Here is a 22,883-nt window from a genome sequence, read left to right on the forward strand (position 1 = left end):
ATGTTTTTGCCAAGGATGCTAAACCGTCGAACAGTATTCTAACTGCCTTACATAGGTTTTGTAGGCAGATTCTTTAACATTTTTATATGAGGTTATGTTGTTTATATGATTGGTCCAAGATAGATCTTTACTAATTGTTACACAGGTCTAAATATTTTGCAGCCTGAGTGGATTTTAGTTGTTGACCATGTAAATTATAATAGAATGCTACTGGATGTCTTTTGTGGCTGATACTAAGGACTTCACATTTATGTGGATTAAATTCCATGGACCAATCAGATTCCCAGTTTACAAGACTGTTGAGATCTTTTTTGAGGGTTTGTGCATCTTGGGTTGATTTGATTGTTAGGTATACTCATAACAGAATAGAATAGAATAAGATTAATTTTGATTGATTGTCGTGGGCTGTAGCGAAGCATGTATCCGTTTACCGTATTGATAGCCATAGTAAGAATATCATAAAATTTGCAACCACATTTTCGCAACTTAATACTATTTCTTTTTAAACTTTATATAGAATTTGAACATTTAAGATTTTATCGAAAATTGACACTTTCTGTAGTTATTTATTCCTTCATCACTACCATTTATCTAAGATTGAAATACGCATACATGGCTCTAATGTATTTGTTATAGAAACATGTCAGATGCTTTCGGTTTGGAATTCGTAAGAACATTGTAGTGATTTAGGTCAGTGATGTGATACACACAGATTTTATTATTCATTCAATTACAAATTTATAATTTTTATCATATTTAGTCATTGATAATCACTTGGAAAAGTCGTGTAATGAGAGCTGCGTCATATGTAAAAATATAGCGTCATTAAAAATACACATGTATGTTGACCGATGTTTCCAGTGCTGTATGGCGTGATCGGAACATGTACATGGGTACAAGTTTTCAGGCGTTTGTACGAAGTTCAAGTTTTCTCTGCTGCTGAAAGCTATTTTTCTATTTTATAAAAACCCTTAAAACATCATCCAAACATCATAAGTATTGACAAAAATAAATTTTATGAAAAAGTTTCTTAAAAAATTATAAAGGTATTTTACTCTACTTTCATTTTGCATAGAAATATCACTAGCATCTCAATTATCAGCGCATATATTCATCAATTTTTCACCAATCTTAACAATCTTGGTGTCAAATCTTAGATAAATAAATACTTAAATAAATAAATAAAACACTGGCACCTTCGCTGATTATACGTAGCAAGAAATATTCAAGTCCAAACTGTCAACAAATGAAACTCGGAAGAGATCTGATTGCACTGTTTCGGTAAAACTCTCATGAGTAAAACACACTAAATTCACAGTGAATGAATATTTCTTTGTATTGAGTATTTAAATATGATAGAATTAAATTATATTAATTGTAATAATTGTTCAATCAAAGCATCATATGAAACTATAACGCACCTTTTTTCCTATATGTCAAATTCTCAATCCAAAATGAAAGTAAAATGGCGCAGCAGATTGTTTTCAAATGGAGTATTTTCATTGGTCACATAAAAACCTCGGACCAATGAAAATACTTAAAGGGAAACAACTCTCATCAAATCAAAGACTCATTCTTTGGTCAATATCAAAAACTCTTGCTTTGGTCAACATCAAAGTCTCTTTCTTTGGTCAATATCAAAGACTCTTTCTTTGGTCATAATCAAAGACTCATTCTTTGGTCAAAATCAAAGACTGTTTCTTTGGTTATTATCAAAGACTCTTTCTTTGGTCAATATCAAAGACTCTTTCTTTGGTCAATATCAAAGACTGTTTCTTTGGTTATTATCAAAGACTCTTTCTTTGGTCAATATCAAAGACTCATTCTTTGGTCAATATCAAAGACTCATTCTTTGGTCATTATCAAAGACTCTTTCTTTGGTCAATATCAAAGACTCTTTCTTTGGTCGATATCAAAGACTCTTTCTTTGGTCAGTATCAAACACTCATTCTTTAGTCAATATCAAAGACTCATTCTTTGGTCATTATCAAAGACTCTTTCTTTGGTCAATATCAAAGACTCAATAGTATGTCATGATGTACTTATGATCCTCTTTTTTGTTATTTTACTACATAATCAAGGGTTGTTTTACTATCAAGCACTTACTGACTTAAATAGTTGAGGGCCCTGTCCTACCGACAGCTCTTGATATTTTGGCCTTCAAAAATTGGGAAAATAATGCGGCAGCAGTTTGCTCTGAGGTCTGTTAGTCCACTACCGGTTTACCGGAGGGGACTTTAGGTTTAGCCTCCGTCTGTCTGTCCGTCCGCCAGTCCACAAAACTGGATCCCGCGATAATGCAAAAAGTACTGAAAATATTTTTATGAAACTTTATATATGGATAGATGGTAGTATGGAGATTATGCACATCTTTTTCTTTTCTTCCCTTGTTGCTATGGCAACAAATAGATTGAAAATATGGCAAATTTTACACATAAACTGGATCCAGTGATAACTCAAAAAGTACTAGAAATATTTTAATGAAACTTGAAATATGGGTAGATGGCAGTCTGGAGATTATGCACATCTTTTTCTTTCTTCCTATGTTGAAAATTCTGGTTGCTATGGCAACAAATAGACTAAAAATATGGCAAATTTTACACATAAACTGGATCCAGTGATAACGCAAAAAGTACTAGAAATATTTTAATGAAACTTGAAATATGGGTAGATGGCAGTCTGGAGATTATGCACATCTTTTTCTTTTCTTCCTATGTTGAAAATTCTGGTTGCTATGGTAACAAATACACTGAAAATATGGCAAATTTTACACATAAACTGGATCCACTGATCACACAAAAGTACTGGAAATATTTTTATGAAACTTGAAATATGGGTAGATGGCAGTCTGGAGATTATGCATGTCTGTTTCTTTTCTTCCTGTGTTTAAAATTCTGGTTGCTATGGCAACAAATAGACTGAAAATATGGCAAATTTTACACATAAACTGAATCCAGTGATAACTTAAAAAGTACTGGAAATATTTTTATGAAACTTGACATATGGGTAGATGGCAGTTTGGAGATTATGCATGTTTTAATCTTTTCTTCCTATTTTGAAAAAAATGGTTGCCATGGCAACAAATAGGCTTAAAACATGAAAAATATAACAATTATATTTTGTGAATAAGTCAAAAAGCGCTGAAATTTTTTATGAAATTGCATCTTTATTTCAAGACTTATCTCCTCTTTAAGAATTTTGTTTTAAAAATGTTATATTTTGGTAACAGGGATGTTTCAAATATTAACTTTAGAGTGTCCTTCAGTCTGTCTGTCTGTTCATAAAAACTGTTTCCTGTGATCACTTTTAAAGAACTTTTCCAACAAATTTACTTAAAATAGAGAAAATTGAAACATTAGTGAATGGCCAAAGGCTCTTTAGAATGTTGCTGGGGTTCTAACCGGTTGGGGACTTATGGATTGCTTGCAATACTATGATAATTATGTCTCCCCCACCTCGGGGGGAGACATATTGTTTTTGCCCTGTCCGTCCGTCCGTCCGTCAGTCCGTCCGTCCGTCCGTCCATTCTTCGTTTCCGGACGATAACTAGAGTTCCTTTTGACCTACAGCTCTCAAACTTCATAGGATGAATGGTCTTATTGAGCAGATGATCCCTATTGTTTTTGGGGTCAGTAGTTCAAAGGTCAAGGTCACAGTGACCGTTGGTCAATTTCTTGTTTTCGGATGATAACTAGAGTTCCTTTTGACCTACAGCCCTCAAACTTCATAGGATGATTGGTCTTATAGAGCTGATGATCCCTATTGTTTTTGGGGTCAGTAGGTCAAAGGTCAAGGTCACACTGACCGTTGGTCAATTTCTCATTTCCGGATGATAACTAGAGTTCCTTTAGACCTACAGACCTCAAACTTCATAGGATGATTGGTCTTATTGAGCAGATGATCCCTATTGTTTTTGGGGTCAGTAGTTCAAAGGTCAAGGTCACAGTGACCGTTGGTCAATTTCTCGTTTCCGGATGATAACTAGAGTTCCTTTTGACCTACAGCCCTCAAACTTCATAGGATGATTAGTCTTATAGAGCAGATGATCCCTATTGTTTTTGGGGTCAGTAGGTCAAAGGTCAAGGTCACAGTGACCGTTGGTCAATTTCTCCATTTCCATTCCTGTTTCCATTCACAGTTATTCTCAGCAGTGGGGGAGACATGCGCTTTTTTACAAAAGCATCCTCTAGTTGCTTCTTTAAATTTTTATGCATTATGTTTTAGTTTTTGCTGCTTTGTAATATCATTGCTTTGAATTGGGAAGTTAAAAAATTTATAAAATATTTGTTTGTAGAGAACAAATCTATTTAAATATGTATGAAATTTTAGTGGCAAATACAAAAACAGTTAAAGTTATTTTTATGCTTGTTCCATGAAAGGCAGACTATTTTTATAGGGCTCTTTTATGGGCAAGTGACTAGCTAATGAGTTTCACAGTTGTACGTTTATTGTACGTTTATTTGAGGGGTTTTAAGTCCTGGCTGCATTTATCTGTACTACAGATGTACAAAGATAACTCGACACTATTGACTAAGTTTATCAGTATGTCCAATAATGATGAGTTTAACTGTGGTAGGAGGACGGTGGGTCAAGATTAGAAGATTGCAGTATTATTTTCCTGATCCTCCCAAGTTTTTAAGGATGAAGGAAGATTTAAATTTCACAAATGATTATCTTTGGTGTAAGTTTAAGTTTTAAAGGGACTCCCTTGATGTTTTTTTGACATGACTGGACTGGAAATATTTCTTCGAGATTTGTGTACAATCAGAATGATGAAGGTCTCAACCATAACTTCAGATCATTTTTCCAAAGTTTGTGAAATGACCTTTAAATGATAAGTGTTTAAACGCTTTGAATGAAAATCCATCAAAGAATTGCATAAAAAATGAATTTTCAGTTTAATTCTCGGAGAACAATGTATATTTCTTTATTGTTATTTAACGGTACTGGGATAATTATTATCCTGTTGTATTTTTTGGTGGCCCCCAGTTGATTTATGAAACATTTTCATATTTTATGTTTTTACTTTTTAGAACCTCAATGGAGTTCCTTAAAATTGAGAATTTTACATTCCGGTAGGATCTTTAATAAAAATAGTTAAACTGACAAGATGTTTGATGCATAGTTTCTCCTTACATCCTTTCAATAATTATACAGTTGTAGAAATTCAATCATACAAACTTATGTAAATGCAATAGTAGTTCCGATTCTATCTTTACTGCCTGATAGACTTGAAGACTAACCATAAGACTGAGTTAATAGATGAAATATTATCTTAGATAGAGTATTTCTTAAATGTATGCATGGCTATACATGTATGTTATTGATCTGAAAAAGATCTATTTTACATTCCACCCCCACAGTGCACTCAATTTCTTTCAAAATAATACATGTACATGTTTAATGTTTATCACCTAATGAAAAAATCAAATCATGCTCAATATACAGTGAATATTTAATTTTACTTTATTTTTGGTTCATAAAAATTATTGATTCTTGACAAACATGAAAATAAGAAAACAACAATACACTGAAATGGCCTTTATATCGACTTGTATCTGTAACAGTTGTGGTGATTTTATATTCATATGAAAAAGATAACGCGTTTTTAACCTTTAATGATGGAAAATTTCTCTCCTATCTTCCAAACATATGTCCACAAATTTTCTGTTTAAGTTGAAAATGTGTTGTGTGTATTGAATTTTGATAAAATCTTTGTTTTATGCAAATCTTATTTGCATGTAAAGAACTGAGGAGTGGAATTAATACTTTTTAAGGTACAGTTGCTTGAATAAATATGCCAATGCAGAGTAAAAAAACACATCTTTAATAATATACAAAAATGTACAATCATGTAGGTTTAAATAAATTGTTATTGAATATTTGCATGACTTGTGATAATTAATTAAGATTTCAGCAGTTGGTAATTTGATGTTTTTCTTCTGTAATTTAATGCTGAATAATTTAATAATGTTTAGAGATCTTTAATTTAATTAAGTGACCTCATCACATGCATGTGGCAATTCATTTCTGAATAAATAATGTATAAAATGTAATTTACAGTCATGAATTCTGAAATATATACTTTACCTAGTAAAGTAGAATTTTAACTTCTCTACAAAATAATAAACCACTATATAACAGTAATTATTGCATGAAAAGCAACAGAAGCAAAAGAAGGTTCAGGTATTTGGCCATTGAGTAACTTTTTTGGAAATTATAATATGACACCAAGAAGTAATCAGTTTTTATGGCCCCACAAAGTGGGGAGCATATAACGTTGCACTTTTCCGTTCGTCCGTCTGTACGTCTGTCGGTACGTCCCGAAATCTTGTGAACGCAACTCTTCTTAAACCGGATGGCAGATTTTGCTTAAACTTCCAGGGATGAACAACCTTAATGTGTAGATGGTAGTATAGGAAGGAATTTTTGCTGCAACCAAATTTAAAAGAATTATGGCCCTTTGTTGATTTTTTCACTATATACAATATAGAAATTTTGTGAACGCAACTCTTCTTAAACCGGATGGTAGATTTTTCTTAAACTTCCAGGGATGAACAACCTTAATGTGTAGATGGTAGTAAAGGAAGGAATTTTTTGCTGCAACTAAATTTAACAGAATTATGGCCCTTTGTTGATTTTTTCACTATATACCATATATATGTTGTCAGTGGGGGCATCCGTGTCCTTTGGACACAGTTCTAGTTGAGAAATAAAAAATAAAAGCATTTCTAAGGCAGAATAGGCCTTTTAGTGGTTTTGGAAAATTTGTATTCTTATTTAAACAGCTTATCACATATCATTGAATTGGTTTGCATAGAGATTATAAGAAAATTTAACAGAGGTTATAAGAGATTACAGAAATTTTACAGAAATCATGACTTTTAAATAAAAGCTTGCATCTGTATATGACTGAGCTAGATTGACTGCGGGTAAATCCCAATACGGACAGATTTTGAATGAAATTCCGTAGAAGCTTTCTGATAGGTAGACGAGTTGCGTTATCTGTCATTCGTTGATATAACTATTTGTAAAAACATATTCCTTAGTCATTATCATTAAATTTTGAACCAATACGTATCTGGACCAAAACATAGGGTATTACTATTTTTTTATGCTCCAAGTAGAAACTGGAAAATACGGACACATTACTGAAAATGGTGGTACGTAAAATATTGACATATTACTTAGCGATAGGGAAAATACGGACACATTCGTAGTTTTTAAAAAAAATAGGAAAGAGAAAAAAAGATCAGATATGCATATATTCAATAGAAAATTTGTTAGAGTATTAGAAATTTTGTGCATTTACTAAAATATTATATACTCAATATTAATTAGCATCTATAATATATATTTTCAAATTAATTTGTTCGTTAAGTACAATTATTGCTTTAGGCAAAGTAATTCATATATGGCTGATAGACTTTAATATCAAATACACAAATATCGAAATTATCTGTACAAAAACACTTGCAGGGTAAAACTTTTATAACTACAAGAGTGTGGTTTTACAATAATATTATATCCTCTTGAAGTTCATTTCTTTTGATTTATCCGTTCATAATTCAATCAGGATTAATCTGTATGCAAAAGTCAGTTTATTTTTCAGTTTTTATATTTTTTTCAGAGCACGGCCCCTTATTTTTTGCCTTTTTATTTTTAGCTCACCTGTCACAAAGTGACAGGGTGAGCTTTTGTGATCGCTTTTCGTCCGGCATCCGGCCGTCGTCCGTCCGTAAACTTTTACTTTAAATGACATCTCCTCATACATTGTAAACCACTAAGCCAATTTCATCCAAACTTCACAGGAATGTTCCTTTGGTGGTCACCTTTAAAAATTGTTCACAGAATTTAATTCCATGCAGAACTCTGGTTGCCATGGCAACCGAAAGAAAAAACTTTAAATATCTTCTTTTAAAAAACCCAAAGAGGTAGAGCTTAGATATTTGGCATGAAACATCTTCTAGTGAGTGTCTACCAAGTTTGTTCAAATAAAAGCCCTGGGGTCAAAATTGAAAATTGGCCCCGCCCCAGGGGGTCATTGATTTTCCCTATATGCATATAGTAAAAACTTAAAAAATCTTCTTTTAAGGAACCCAAAGAGCTAGAGCTAAGATATTTGGCATGAAACATCTTCTAATGAGTGTCTACCAAGTTTGTTCAAAGAAAAGCCCTTGGGTCAAATTGGCCCCGCCCCAGGGGGTCATTGATTTTCCCTATACATGTGTATGCATATAGTAAAAACTTAAAAAATCTTCTTTGAAAGAACTCAAAGAGCTAGAGCTAAGATATTTAGCATGAAACATGTTCTAATGGGTGTCTACCAAGTTTGTTCAAATAAAAGCCCTGGGATCAAAATTGGCACCGCCCCGGGGGTCATTGATTTTCCTTATATGTGTATAGCAAAAACTTAAAAATCTTCTTTGAAAAAAACCCAAATATCTAGAGTTAGATATTAAGCATGAAACATCTTCTAGTGAGTGTCTACAAAGTTTGTTCAAATAAAAGCCCTGGGGTCAAAATTGGCCCCGCCCCGGGGGTCATTGATTTTCCTTAAATGTGTATAGCAAAAACTTAAAAATCTTCTTTGAAAAAAACCCAAATAGCTGGCGTTACGATATTAAGCATGAAACATCTTCTAGTAAGTGTCTACAAAGTTTGTTAAAATAAACGCCCTGGGGTCAAAACTGGTCCCATCCCAGGGGTGTAATTGTTTTTAACTATATTTGTATAGTAAAAACTTAAAAATCTTCTTTGAAAAAACCCAATGAGCTAGAGCTTAGATGTTTAGCATGAAACATCTTCTTATGGGTGTCTACCAAGTTTGTTCAAATAAAATCCCTCAGGTTAAAATTGGCCCTGCCAGGGGGGGGGGGGGAGGCCAATATACAGATGAGCGACCTCAGGGCCATCATGGCCCTCTTGTTCTTTTTGACATTTTTTCTCTAACAATGCCTGTTTTGTACCGACATCCCGGCTTCAACAGCTCTAACGGCGTTTTCTAGTGACGTTTGATCATATCTCATACTTTTGTTTTTACAGGCATCCTGAAAAAGAAGGAATGATTGGGATAATGAAATAATATAAATATATAATGAAAATTGTCAAAGAGGGAAGAGCAAAATTTAATGTATTCCGTATTTACCGAATTGTCCGTATTTACCGGGATTTACCCTACAACATTATGGAAAGAAAACCCTAGATTATTTGTTTTTATGTTTTTAACAATTTTACACAAAAGACTGTTAAATGATATTTGTAACATTTATTCGATTATCCATTCAACTGGGAAATTAAATTGAGTAACATTCTCTCTTTGCGCATCTAAATTTACTCATAAACAACAGAAATTCAAAGCTGAATACATCAGTTGTCTGTATGAAATATTTAGTGTCAGTGTGATATTAGATAGTTAAAGGTGAAAAAGTAGGACATCAGGTCTGGATATTAGCAAATCTTTGTTTTATTTCAAATTTGACCTCTTGTTACTGATCTTAAAAAGTTATTTTCTTGATAAATAAATGTAGATATTTGAATTAATTAATTAACCAGGTTTTCCGAAGGAAAAAACTGGTTATTAGATTGAGGTATGTCGTCGGGCGGGCGGGCGGGCGGACGGGCGGGCGGCGGGCGTAAACAATTTCTTCTGTGCGCAACTCCTCCTACATTTCTCAACGGATTTTGACCAAACTTTCACAGAAGCTTTGTCATCAAGTGCCCTGGCGCATATTGTCGGGTTTTGCGATTAGATAATATTTGACCTAATTATGGCCCTTTGTTTTTTTTTTCTTATATAAAATATATAGTGAACAATTTCTTCTGTGCGCAACTCCTCCTACATTTCTCAACGGATTTTGACCAAACTTTCTCAGAAGCTTTGTCATCAAGTGCCCTGACACATATTGCCAGGGTTTTGCAATTGTATATATTTGACCTAATTATGGCCCTTTGTTTTTTTTCCTTATATAGAATATATAGTTTCTGTGCGCAACTCCTCCTACATTTCTCAACGGATTTTGACCAAACTTTCATAGAAGCTTTGTCATCAAGTGCCCTGGCGCATATTGTCGGGGTTTTGCGATTAGATAATATTTGACCTAATTATGGCCTTTGTTTTTTTCCCTTATATAAAATATATAGTGAACAATTTCTTCTGTGCGCAACTCCTCCTACATTTCTCAACGGATTTTGACCAAACTTTCTCAGAAGCTTTGTCATCAAGTGCCCTGACACATATTGCCAGGGTTTGCAATTGGTATATATTTGACCTAATTATGGCCCTTTGTTTTTTTTCCTTATATAGAATATATAGTGAACAATTTCTTCTGTGCGCAACTCCTCCTACATTTCACAACGGATTTTGACCAAACTTTCTTAGAAGCTTTGTTATCAAGTGCCTGGCACATATTGTCGGGGTTTTGTGATTGGAAAATATTTGACCGAATTATGGCCCTTTGTATATTTTTTCCTTATACAGAATATATAGAGAACAATTTCTTCTGTGCTCAACTCCTCCTACATTTCTCAACGGATTTTGACCAAACTTTCTTAGAAGCTTTGTTTTCAAGTGCCTGGCACATATTGTCGAGGTTTTGTGATTGGATAATATTTGAACGAATTATGGCCCTTTGTATATTTTTTCCTTATACAGAATATATAGAGAACAATTTCTTCTGTGCTCAACTCCTCCTACATTTCTCAACGGATTTTGACCAAACTTTCTTAGAAGCTTTGTTTTCAAGTGCCTGGCACATATTGTCGGGGTTTTGTGATTGGATAATATTTGACCGAATTATGGCCCTTTGTATATGTTTTCCTTATACAGAATATATAGTGAACAATTTCTACAGTGCGCAACTTCTCCTACATTTCTCAATGGATTTTGACCAAACTTGCACAGAAGCTTTGTCATCAAGTGCCCTGGCGCTCACTAAATTCCCATGTTTTTTCCAAGACATGATTCAAGTATTTTTTTTAAAATTGTGAACATACTTTTCTTGATATCGCACAAAACACCACACGCCAATATTGTTGACAAAAGAAAATGACAAGAGACGCAAAAATGCAAAAATTAAGCAAAAATAAAGTACTGTTTACCTTTCTAAAACATTTGGGGAAAAAAGGCGAATAGACAACATAAAATTTCTCAATCATTTTTGTTTGAGGAATATTAAAAAAGCCATAATTCCTCCTAAAAGTTCAATTAAAAACAAATGCCCCTTCATGACAAAGCTTCTGTGAAATATTTTGCTGAAAACCTGGTTGCATCGCATTGCGATGTTCCTTGTTAATTAATTAATTAATTAATTAATTAATTAATTAATTAATTAATTAATTAATTAATTCAGTCACAGTCACAGACAGTCAGTCAGTCACTTGATTACTGGGTTTCTAACAGTGGATGACTGAGCTACTGAGGTATCTCAACTCTATTTTATACGGAATATGTGCAGTTTAACCAGATCTCATATAAATGTTTACTATAAAAAATTATTATATATGAACAGTTCAAAATGTAAAGTTATTGAAATAAGACTGTATTGCTGATTAAATGTTAGGGTTACATACTTCCTATAACTTGCCCTCTGGGAGCTGAGGTTTCAAATCCTATTGATGGTGATGAATTTTTTGTATGGCTGAGTTAGCTGGCTAACTTAAAAAATGTTTATGGATTAACTCAGTTGGCAACTTGTGCTGGTATTATTGCGTTGAAGAGCACCGTGGGTCTTAATTTTCCAGTAATGATCTTATGAAATATTTTTATAAAATTTATCAACAGTAAAAATTATATTGCTTCAATAATCTTAAGGTTTATTCTTGAAATAATTCTGACATAAAATGTCACGCATAAATATCATACCTAAACAGAACAAAATATTATGCAGCTATTTTAAGTAGCGTTTTTACCATTTAATAGCTATGATTTATTGCATACAAGATTTTTGAGGCAATATACGTCTACTATATTTCTTTCATACAAGCATTTTGGTATTGCATTCTTTTTTATAATTCAACAATACTTTTTTTAATGTATATAGCTTTATACACTTTTTAAGTCAGTATTATATTTATATCATATAAACATGATGTACCTTAAAAGCCAATTGTAATACATATTTTGCGAGGTTAATTGATTCAGTAGATTTATTAGGCAAATTGATGATGTCTAGTCCAGCATACTTTATAGGCAGTGATTTGTTCTGGCCAGTCAATGAACCCTATTCATTTTGAGTGAATCTTTTTTGTTTGTGTGGCGTATATGTATATATTTATTACATTATATATTGATAAGTTGGTACATTATATATTAATAAGTTGTTCATTAATAGATATTAGGTTAGTCTCATTACATTATGATGTTAAGTGTAATACCATTTATTTGAGTGGTTTGTCCAAATTAGATTTATTGTATAAGTCTGGAGCTATTTACAATATTCATTTTGTCTGCTTTTTGTGCTATACATAAAATTTGTGGTGTGTTGGTTGCAAATGGAATATTTATATTGTGAGAATTTATTTGAAATTGGATATACAGGTGACATATTACACAAAAGATCATAAATAAGTAACACTCTTAACTTTACAAAAATAATAATTGGCAATGTCATGTACAGTATAGTTTATTAAGTTTTTAACTCCACTGTTTAACGAATTGTGTGGCTATGCTTCTGACCAGGGCATTTGTGTAACTCTTTGATTAACATTTTGCATGCACCTTCTGTTACAACTTCATACATGTATCTAATCAATCAGTAAAGATATTTGCTTTGCTTGTAACTTCACATATATCTTTGAGATTTAATAATGGAAGGCCTATTATGGCTATAACTCTGGCATTGAATTTGACAGATTTATGGATCATTTTGAACTATGAAAATTCTTAATATCAGTTTTGTATGCCACATCAGTCTTCAAAACTACTGGAGGTATTCACTTGAACTGATTACATGTCTTTTAGAGTTACAAGGATTTAAATTTAAATCTAAACATTTCTGGGGTCAAATTTCTGGGAAATTTGAGGAATTGTACGATTTATCTTCTGTTAACAATTTGTCAAAACACAATGAAACATTTTATCTATTTTTTCATTTTTTTAAGTTTGAAGGTTACATGAACAAGTATTATTTGAGCGTTGTCATTGTGAGGCAGCTGTAAGCCAGAAACACTGACTCAAATGCAAAGGACTGTCTCAGAAAACATTTAATGACATTCCAGTTCCTGCATCTTCGTTCGTGATTTTTAGAAAAGAAAAGAATTGCTGAGGGCTCTGTTTATAGATATTGTAAGGTGTCTAATACAGCAGGAGTTTTAATTTAGCCACCTTTAGCTCTTCTTAAGGTTAAATATGTTATTTTCAGATAAATTGTTTCATATAAATTGTCAAATCAATAGAATTTAAGTGGAAAATGAAATTTGCCGTCATCATTTCATAAACAATATGAAAATCCCTCGATAAAAAATTTACCTCATCCCTCGATACCTCAAATCTACGGATCCACTTTCTTTTATGTAAATAATAGTAAAGCAGATGATTTGTTTCAATCTTCTATTTGTAATAACGAACGTCACTCTGGTGTTATACATGTAAATAGCTCACAGGATGCTTAGGCTCGAGTGTTGAGGAAGGTTTAGCAGTGATATGATGCACTTTTCCAAGATACAGTTACTGAAATACTTAGTTTGAAACATCACAGAATTGTTTTTCCCACACACAAAAAAAAGATGAAGGTCACATCAATTAGTAGAAATATGGTTATAATGATAATCTGTTTGTTTGTTTCAGACTCATTAAGGTTAATGGTGAAAGTAAAAGATGCCGGGGGAACCGAAAAATAAAAAGATTTACCATCGCCTCCACTCTACAACGGCACATGACTGGGAGGAAGAGAAAAATAAATATAAAGATATCAAAGATGATGGAACTGTGACATTCTTTTGGTAAGTTAACAAACTTTGAGTTAGAAAAAAAAAAAGAATTAGTGTTCTTAATTATTTTGGTAAGTTTACTACTAAAAAAAATGGAAAAAATCTTATATATTCTAGTATGTAAATTGTTTGCATTCAAGAAAGAAAGAAAAAAGTGTTCTTATTAAAATAATTTGTTAAGTCACTAGACATTGTCTACTAAAAGTGGAAATTGATGTATGTAGTTTTAATGGTTTGAGTTTATTCTTGTTTGCATGGAAATGAAAATATGCAAGCATTTTTTTAGCCTTTCAAATGGTACAATGTACAAGTATATACTTTTTGACTGCAAACATTCAAATAAGACTGTATTCTAAGCTTGAAATCTTGCTAATTGCTTATCTTAAACTCTCTTAAATTTGTGTACTTTACAAGTAAAACTAAATTGTAAAAGTGAAAACTTTCTCTATATACCTTTCTATGTATAATTTGCAGGAAGGCTCACACATTGACAGTTTTGCTAATATTCAGTTGCATTCTGGTATATGTAGCTGTGTTTGAAGAACAATCTTCTGACCATGATTATAATGTTAAAAGGTATGCTAACAATTTATAACTATATTACAACAAATATGATAATAATGTAGTTTTGTACAACTTCCTTAGTTTAATATTGCCTGGTACCTCAAATTGAATTCTAGTCTATACAGAATTTATTTTAGTTTGGTTGTTATAATTACACAAATCAAATCAAAGCATAGAAATACCTTTTCTGTTTTCTTTTTCTGTGAATTTTTCATGAAGCAGTCAGAGGAATTGGTCGTCAGTAGCATAGCCAAGAAACTTCCTGCTTTCATATATTCATTAGAACTGTTCATATTATTAAAACTGCTTCTTTATATTTATTTCGTGAATTTCTTTTACAACAGAGGTGTTACAGCCATGGCCTTAGCCTTTCTTTTATTCGGAGTTACTCAGACACCAGATGGCGTGTTCAGAAGACCTCATCCAGGTTATATTTCTTATAAACACTTCATCATACTTTATTTTTTATGTAAATTTTATATAACATATGAGCCGCGTCACGACAAAACCAGCATTGTGCGTTTGTGACCAGCATGGATTCAGACCAGCCTGCGCATCTGCGCAGTCTGATCAGGATCCATGCTGTTTGCTATCAGTTTCTCTACTTGTAATAGGGTTGGTAAGCACACAGCATGGATCCTGATCAGACTGCGCGAATGCGCAGGCTGGTCTGGATCCATACTGGTCGCAAACGCACTATGTTGGTTTTGTCATGACGCAGCTTATATTATTTTTTTAAGATATAAGTTTGGTAGGTTATGTAAATATTTCTTTATTTTATGCAAGTTTTTGAAATTACAAATAATTTTAAAGTTTACATCACTTGTTAGAAATACTTCTGCAATCACATTCGTTTTTTTTAAAGCACTTGTTAATACATAGAGGATATTTGTTTAGTTCAGTGTAAGATCGAAATATATTTCACCGAGTGAGCACCAAAAGGTATATTTCACGAGTGGCGCAGCCACGAGTGAAATTTGAACTTTTGGTGTTCACAAGGTGAAATATATTTCGATCTTACACTAAACTAAACAAATTTTCTTTTTATTATATGCAAAGAAACGTTTTAAAAAGAAATAAACCTAATACTGAATAAAAGCGCGCCAAATAATAATACAACGTGACGTCATTTACGACGTCACGTCATTAAGTTGGTACCCAGTACTGTGCACGCTGGTATTTCACTGAAACAACGTAAGGGGCTTAAATTCAAAACAGTGAAATTATCAAAGTGGTAATTTCACTGTTTCAAACAGTGAAATTACCAGTTTTAAATCACTGATATATTTCTATAAACCACCGAAAAGCTAATTAATATTATTGTAATAAATGTACTTATAAGTTATAATATAACAAAACTTTTCACTGGCTTTGAAAAGATTTTGGGATTGATTGTCGGGAAAGTAGTTCTGAATAAATAAATGAATAATTATCTTTATAGGTTGATTGATTATTGATTTATTCACAGGTAGATTTGTATTGATAAGCTCTCAGAGATTTTCTTACTATAGTTTCCTCTCTTCTCAATTTTTTTCCCAGCTTGATTGAAGTTTGAAGGTATTGGGACATACATGTACCCTGTTTACTGCAAACTGTTACAATATGATGCATTTAATTCGTCTTCATTACCTTGTCTGATTTTCATTATAAATATTACCTTACCACACTTAAAAGCATTCATCGATTTTAGGGAAAATTACAAAATCTGTATTAACTGAATAGTGTACTATGCGGACCATTATCAAATGGTACAGATATGCTGGCCTACACTGGATGGATGGGTAGAATCTGTTATCACCAGCAGGTTAGGAGTTGATGCTCCCAGAATGATAATTTCTAGGGATTAAGGCGTAGCATATAGTTGTGAATTTGTCCTTACTCCTCCCACCACACTTGTACATGTTCTGTAAACATTCAACGCTTTAAGGGCTTTCATTTATTGACTATCCTTTAACATAATAATTAATTATCTGGTATGTAGTTATCTTTTATGGTCATTTCTTGTTGATGGGGTGGAAGAAGTTCATAGGGTTAAGGTCATTGTGGTTCTGAATTGATATTTATTCCTCATTTGGTCTGGTGGTGAGGGATATATAATTGCCCTTGTCTGTGTGTCATGCTTTCAGTCAGTCAACTGACCAAACAGTGGAGTGGGGGGGGGGCATTTGTGTCCAGTGACACATTTTTAGATCCATGTATTATTGAAAGATATTTTTAGACTTCTGAAAATGGGGTTGGGAGCTTCCATTTGTGTCACAATGATTCTTGTTGTTGATTTGACCTTAGGTCACAGCATGACCTTTCAAATATATATTTATTAGTTCTTTTGTCATGTTAGAAACCAGAGCATTTTCATTACATTTTTAGAAAATATTTCAACATTGCAGGTTTTTAAAAAAATATTTATTTAAAACAGTACATTTATATAAAAGATAAGATATTCATTTAGAAAATAAAATGATATCTCATTTACAAAAAAAAAAAGAAAAGAAAAATAATGTAAAAAAAAACCCGACTTGTCAGTGCTTTAAATGGGTTGAACAAATCAAGATAAAACAATAAAAAAAAAGAAAATGCTCTGGAAAGATACATTCTTCTCACATTATTATTTGTTATTGTTTTATCATTTCAGCATTTTGGAGACTTATTTTGTGTCTTAGTTATCTGTATGAGTTAGCCCTGGTTTACCTTCTTTTCCAAGTAAGCAATTTATGTTTGTAGATACTGTACACAATTATATTAAAAATTACCAAATTTTTTTCTGAAAGGATTTCCATCTATCCATAGCTCATACATGCATATAAAGTATATAGTGGATATATTGTTATATCTAGATGATTCACTTATGTTATTTCATATTGGGCCTTTCGATCCCTTTTATTTTGGTAAAAGTTTTCTAAAAGGATGTTTAAATTTATATTTAAAATTATTAAATGTTACATACATTATTATTGATATAAAATTTGTAATTGTTCACAGGTTTTTACCAGTGTCTGAAATAATGAAGTTCCAAATAACAAATGTGCAAAAAATGTTGGTGCAAGTAATAGGGGTGCATATAATGAAAGGACAAAAATATAAATAGGCAATAAATTAAGGTGTGGTTGATAAATAGGCAAATAAAGCAGGGGCCCATACATAATAAAGGGGCAAGTAATGAAGGTGCACATAATGAAGGGGAAAATAAAGGTGCACATAATAAAGGGGCAAGTAATTAAGGTACACATGATAAAGGGGCAAATAAAGAAGGTGCACATAATAAAGGGGCTAGTAATGAAGGTACACATAATAGATAATAAAGGAGCAAATAAAGAAGGTGTACATAATAAAGGGGCTAGTAATGAAGGTTCACATAATGAAGGGGCAAATAAAGAAGGTGCACATAATAAAAGGGCAAGTAATGAAGTAGCACATGTTAAAGGGGCAATTAAAAAAGGTTGACATAATAAAGGGGCTTGTAAAGAAGGTACACATAATGAAGGGGAAAAAAGGTGCACTTAATAAAAGGGCAAGTAATGAAGGTACACATAATGAAGGGGCAAATAAAGAAGGTGCACATAATAAAAGGGCAAGTAATGAAGGTGCACATGATAAAGGGGCAAATAAAGAAGGTGCACATAATAAACTTTATAAAGGGGCAAGTAATGAAGGTGCACATAGTAATGGGGCAAATAAAGAAGGTGCACATAATAAAGGGGCAAGTAATGAAGGTGCACATAATCAATTGGGAAACATAATAAGTAATCAAATAAAGGTGCAAATAATAAAGGGCCAAGTTATGAAGGTGCGAGTGATAAAGGGGTAAATAATGAATGTACACATAATCAATGGTCAAATGATGATGGGGTAAATAAGGGAGGAAGAGCTAATGTGAAGGAACATCTGGTGTCATTTACAGCCTTTATTTCTGAAATATAACTGCATGATCTTAACAGTCTGTTTGATGTAAAATCCAACCCTATGTAATTTATGAGTATGTGACTATGGATGGAAAACCTTCATGACAGCTATTCTTTTGATGATATAATATATTCGTAAAGGTGTTGGATAAGATCTAGTCAGGTAGGTATAAGACACAATCATGTTTAAATATTTTGTTTGATTGATTCTTTGAATAAACTTTATTTCATGTATTAGATAACTTTACATGGTATAAGGGATTATAAATACTGATAAAGTATTGTTGTCTGTAAGATGATTATATTCTTGTTTACTTGTGATAAATATTAAGAGAGTTCTGAAATACTGACCTTATTATAGAGTAAAGGTTTGGTAATGGCAGATTTTGATTTTCTTCTTGTTACATCTCTTTCCTCAATATTGTTACTGGATTCTTCTTCTAGTTCCAATGATGTATCATATTCTAGCTGGTCTGTTGGGAAATCTTAGATGCATGTACCAGTTTCAAACATTTTTCATGTACTGGTACCAAACATTTTTCATGTACTGGTACCAAACATTTTTCATGTACTGGTACCAAACATTTTTCATGTACTGGTACCAAACATTTTTCATGTACTGGTACCAAACATTTTTCATGTACATGTTTGTGTATGAATATCAGTTTACCACGTTTCCTAAGTTACAATATCTAGACAATCCCACTCCCAAACAATTGTCCTCTCATTTATTTTGACTGATTTTTCTTGTCAAATTTATATTTGGACCGACATGTTTCCCACTTGTGTATTTTACAGCATTGCTTGTATATTTATAGACATGAATATGAAAATATTGGTAATGGTGTTACACTATGGTTAAAGTTTAAGGTGGAACTTTTTTGTATAATTTCATACCTCATCAAACACCAACTAAAGATATTTGCTTGTAATGTCAGACATGTCTTTGAGATAGTAATGTGAGGTCACTGTCCAAGGCACGTAAATCTAGCATGGACTTTGACTAAATAAGGGGCCTCTGTGATCTTTTAAAATTCCTGGGTCATTATCCTCAGGCTCACAGTTATGTCATGTATTTTAAATGAAATATTCCTCTTTGTTTTCCTGTATTATCCAAGCTTTTGTTGAAGTATGAAGCATTGAGATGTTTAACTATGAAGCAATTAGATATTTAAATCTTAAGAATTAGGATATTTAAACTTTAAGAATTGAGATATTTAACTATTTAGCATTGAGAATAGTTGAGGAGGCTCTCCTACTGCAACTTTAGTTTATCTCTTTAGAACATGGGCTTTAAATTATTGATTTGCATTCATAAAACATGCAAGTTATGTTGAATAATTGATGGGTAAAGAACCAGTCCGATAATGACAATGATTTATTTTTGAACATTTACAATGTATTATCTTGTTGAGTTAGATACATTACTGCTTGATTATTTATTGATGATAATTTGTTTTAACAATGTATAAATGTTATCAAGATTCTGAATGTAATAGTACTTTTTGGATTGTTTTATGAATTAATATCACAAGAAAGCAGAACTTCATGTTTCAATGGGGGCATATTTTATTATCTGTAATGATGAAAATTACTTCAATTAAAGCAACTTATTTACTTTTAGTTTTCAATTTACCTATTTTTCATGCAAATTAAATAAATGTAAATATAAAATGAAAATTTATGTCAATTTAAGGTGTAAAACTATAAAAAGGGGTATTGTCTTCTCCATCAAAATTACATAATTGAAATTTTCCAGGGTGAGGAAATGACCATATTTGAATTGAGGCATAATCTGGGATTTGATTGTAGTTGCTTGAAAACTGAAACATTCTTACAAAAATGATAATTGTCAATCTGAATATTATTTTATATTTATAATGTTTTAACAGACTGCAAATGATGCCCGTTTAATGATGCGTCACATAGATAAAAACCTTGGAAAACCACTTCCCGAGAAAAGTTACGGTGGTAATTGTCTTATTTATGATCCATCTAATGAAGATCCATGGATTAATTTTAAGGTAAGGATTGAGGTTTTTTGTAACAAACATGTATACTCAATAAAATAAAACCACATGAGTGAGAGCACTATAAATTATAAGAATTATCTTCCCTAGAAATTTGGATATCGTTTTATAAATGCTAAAAATATGTTAAACTTAACTATATTTTGAGAAAGTATTCATTTATGACCTCAAAACAATTATCATATTTCACCGTTTTCAAAGTAAATTAGGATTATAATATTCCTTTCCTCATGATTGTGTTGTATATCTGCTAGATATTCATGAGCATTTTTTTTTTAAACAAAGATACATACATGTAGGCCCTCTATCATAGGGTGTGTGCCTGATTCTGTATGCCCTCTATCATAGGGTGTGTGCCCGATTCTGGTCTGACAGATACTTTGAGTGTTGTTTTGCATTTTCTCTTGGGACAGTTAAGCTGGTACATTGCTGTATGATCAAAATGGTAACCATAGCAATTTGACTTAAAATTGAGCAAAAAAATTCAAAATTCAATGACCTCCTATTAAAACATTATGCTTAAATGTGTTTGATTATTCTTTGAAAATGAAATTTTTGTCCATTTTCAGGATAAAATGGATGGCTTTGTTCCCACACATTTCTTTGGTTGGTGGTTAAAGGTAAAAATAATAACATTTTTTGTCATGTTTTTTACTAAATTATTTCTACCGGATCATTTGACAGTTTTTGTGCCAATGTGGATCAGGTGGATTACCTCAAATCTCTCTTATATGAAAGCCTTTCATATGGCTTATGAAGATTCATGGTACATGTACATGTGTATTCTTTCTTGGCATTTATGATATTATTTGAGACTCTGTATTTTTATTTCATCATAAAGATATATTGTGTGCTAAATTTGATACTCGAAAATACTAAAAATACCTAAACAGTTTTGCTTTTAATGTACAATAAACAACTTTTAAGTACACACAGAGAAGGTTATTTCATGTTGTAAACTCTACACACTTTGAGTAAATATAGTGTCATTAAAAAAATGGCCAGTTTTTGTTTTTTTTAATAGAAAAGACCAAATATTTTCATCTCTAAATAAATATCATGCCAAAGATTGCTGGCATAGAGTCACTGAATTAAATGGTAACCGAAACAAATTATAAAAAAAAAAATTTATTCAGCTAATATATTTGATTTGACATGTATTTTATGATATGTATTACAGACTTTAATTATCAGAGATTGGTGGTTTTGTATGGTGATAAGTCTGATGTTTGAGGTGATGGAGTATACATTAGAACACCAATTGCCTAACTTTAGTGAATGTTGGTGGGATCATGTAAGTAAATCATCAGAGCTTTAGCAACAATATTGCAAAGCCTGTATTTTAAGTATTGAACTTTGACATTTTACTATTGGCAGATAAATTCTAGTTATAAAAAATATACAAAACTAACAATAAACAATTTCTTTAAAATTTCAAGGCAGGGCAAGTCTGTTATTGAATTATTCTTCCTAGTTATAGAGCTAGGATTTTTAGACATTGTCTTTTTCACAAAATATTGAAAATGCAAGAAATTCTTTTTGTTTCTTCTTAGTTTTCCATCAATGGAATATAATAGAAAATTGAAGACAAGTTGAGCAGGTTAGAAACCATCTGGTTCTGTTTTTCAAAAATATTTATTTTTTTGGATCAAAGTATATTATCACATACCCATGTGATAAATTCAGAATAACTGCATGTTGGCGATTGGATTGGTAATTTATGTTTGGAGCAATATAGGAAGTGTATTATATGCTTACAAATTTGAGTTGAACTATATTACTAACCCACAGAAAAGTGTTTAAGAATTTAACTTTTTTTTATTGTAACAGTGGATAATGGATGCAATTGTATGCAATGGTCTAGGAATTTACCTTGGTATGAAAACACTCAAGTATTTATCTATGAAACCTTATCATTGGAGGGGAATGTGGAACATTCCAACTTACAGGTTTGTTATTAATTTTATTGAATGACTTTCATATAGTGTCATGTTCGTGATTATTTGTAAGCTAATTAATTAATTGATCAATTAAATTTTGTTTTATTGAAATTGAAAAAAAGTTATTTTAAGTATCATTCATAATTTAAAGGTAGCCAGGTAAATATGTTTACTTGATGTGCAGGGTGGTGACCTTTCAATGATGGTAGCATATACTTTAAGATCCTGTAACTCATTTTTCTTATGGTTTTATATCATAAATACGAGGGTTGTCCCATTAAAGTCCGTGAACAATTGTATAGCCGGTTCATTTTTAACGCCAATAGAAAATAATTCACACATATAACCGTTAAGTTTATTATTTAACATTACATCAAATCATTTACAAAAAATTTACCCTAGTTACTTAGAAATTTTCAGTATTAATGACATTGGTTTGAGTTGCCGGCGCACGTCAAATAATTTACATTTTGTTATGAATAGGCTGAAATTAATTACGTACATTTCAAATATCTGATGAT

At 31.9% G+C, this 22,883-nt stretch overlaps 1 protein-coding gene across 2 annotated transcripts in view; it reads left to right on the forward strand.

Annotated features, from left to right (window-relative positions):
* Positions 1-543: 543 nt before the first annotated feature.
* The window catches only part of LOC132717061 (phosphatidylserine synthase 2-like), a 28,014-nt gene continuing 5,674 nt past the window's right edge, over positions 544-22,883 (forward strand). The window contains exons 1-9 of one of the 2 annotated variants that reach the window (XM_060700456.1): positions 544-690; positions 13,787-13,941; positions 14,404-14,505; positions 14,838-14,920; positions 17,126-17,193; positions 20,285-20,416; positions 20,992-21,042; positions 21,603-21,716; positions 22,253-22,371. In XM_060700456.1, coding sequence (XP_060556439.1) covers positions 13,817-13,941; positions 14,404-14,505; positions 14,838-14,920; positions 17,126-17,193; positions 20,285-20,416; positions 20,992-21,042; positions 21,603-21,716; positions 22,253-22,371 — 794 coding nt within the window. In that variant the 5' untranslated portion in view covers positions 544-690; positions 13,787-13,816. Of the gene's footprint in view, positions 691-5,632; positions 5,778-13,786; positions 13,942-14,403; positions 14,506-14,837; positions 14,921-17,125; positions 17,194-20,284; positions 20,417-20,991; positions 21,043-21,602; positions 21,717-22,252; positions 22,372-22,883 lie in introns of those variants that run through there. The other variant, XM_060700465.1, reaches the window with a different exon arrangement.

The sequence above is a fragment of the Ruditapes philippinarum genome, unplaced genomic scaffold (genome assembly GCF_026571515.1).
Source record: "Ruditapes philippinarum isolate M1 unplaced genomic scaffold, ASM2657151v2 ctg2667_1_1_1_1, whole genome shotgun sequence".
NCBI lineage: Eukaryota > Metazoa > Mollusca > Bivalvia > Venerida > Veneridae > Ruditapes > Ruditapes philippinarum.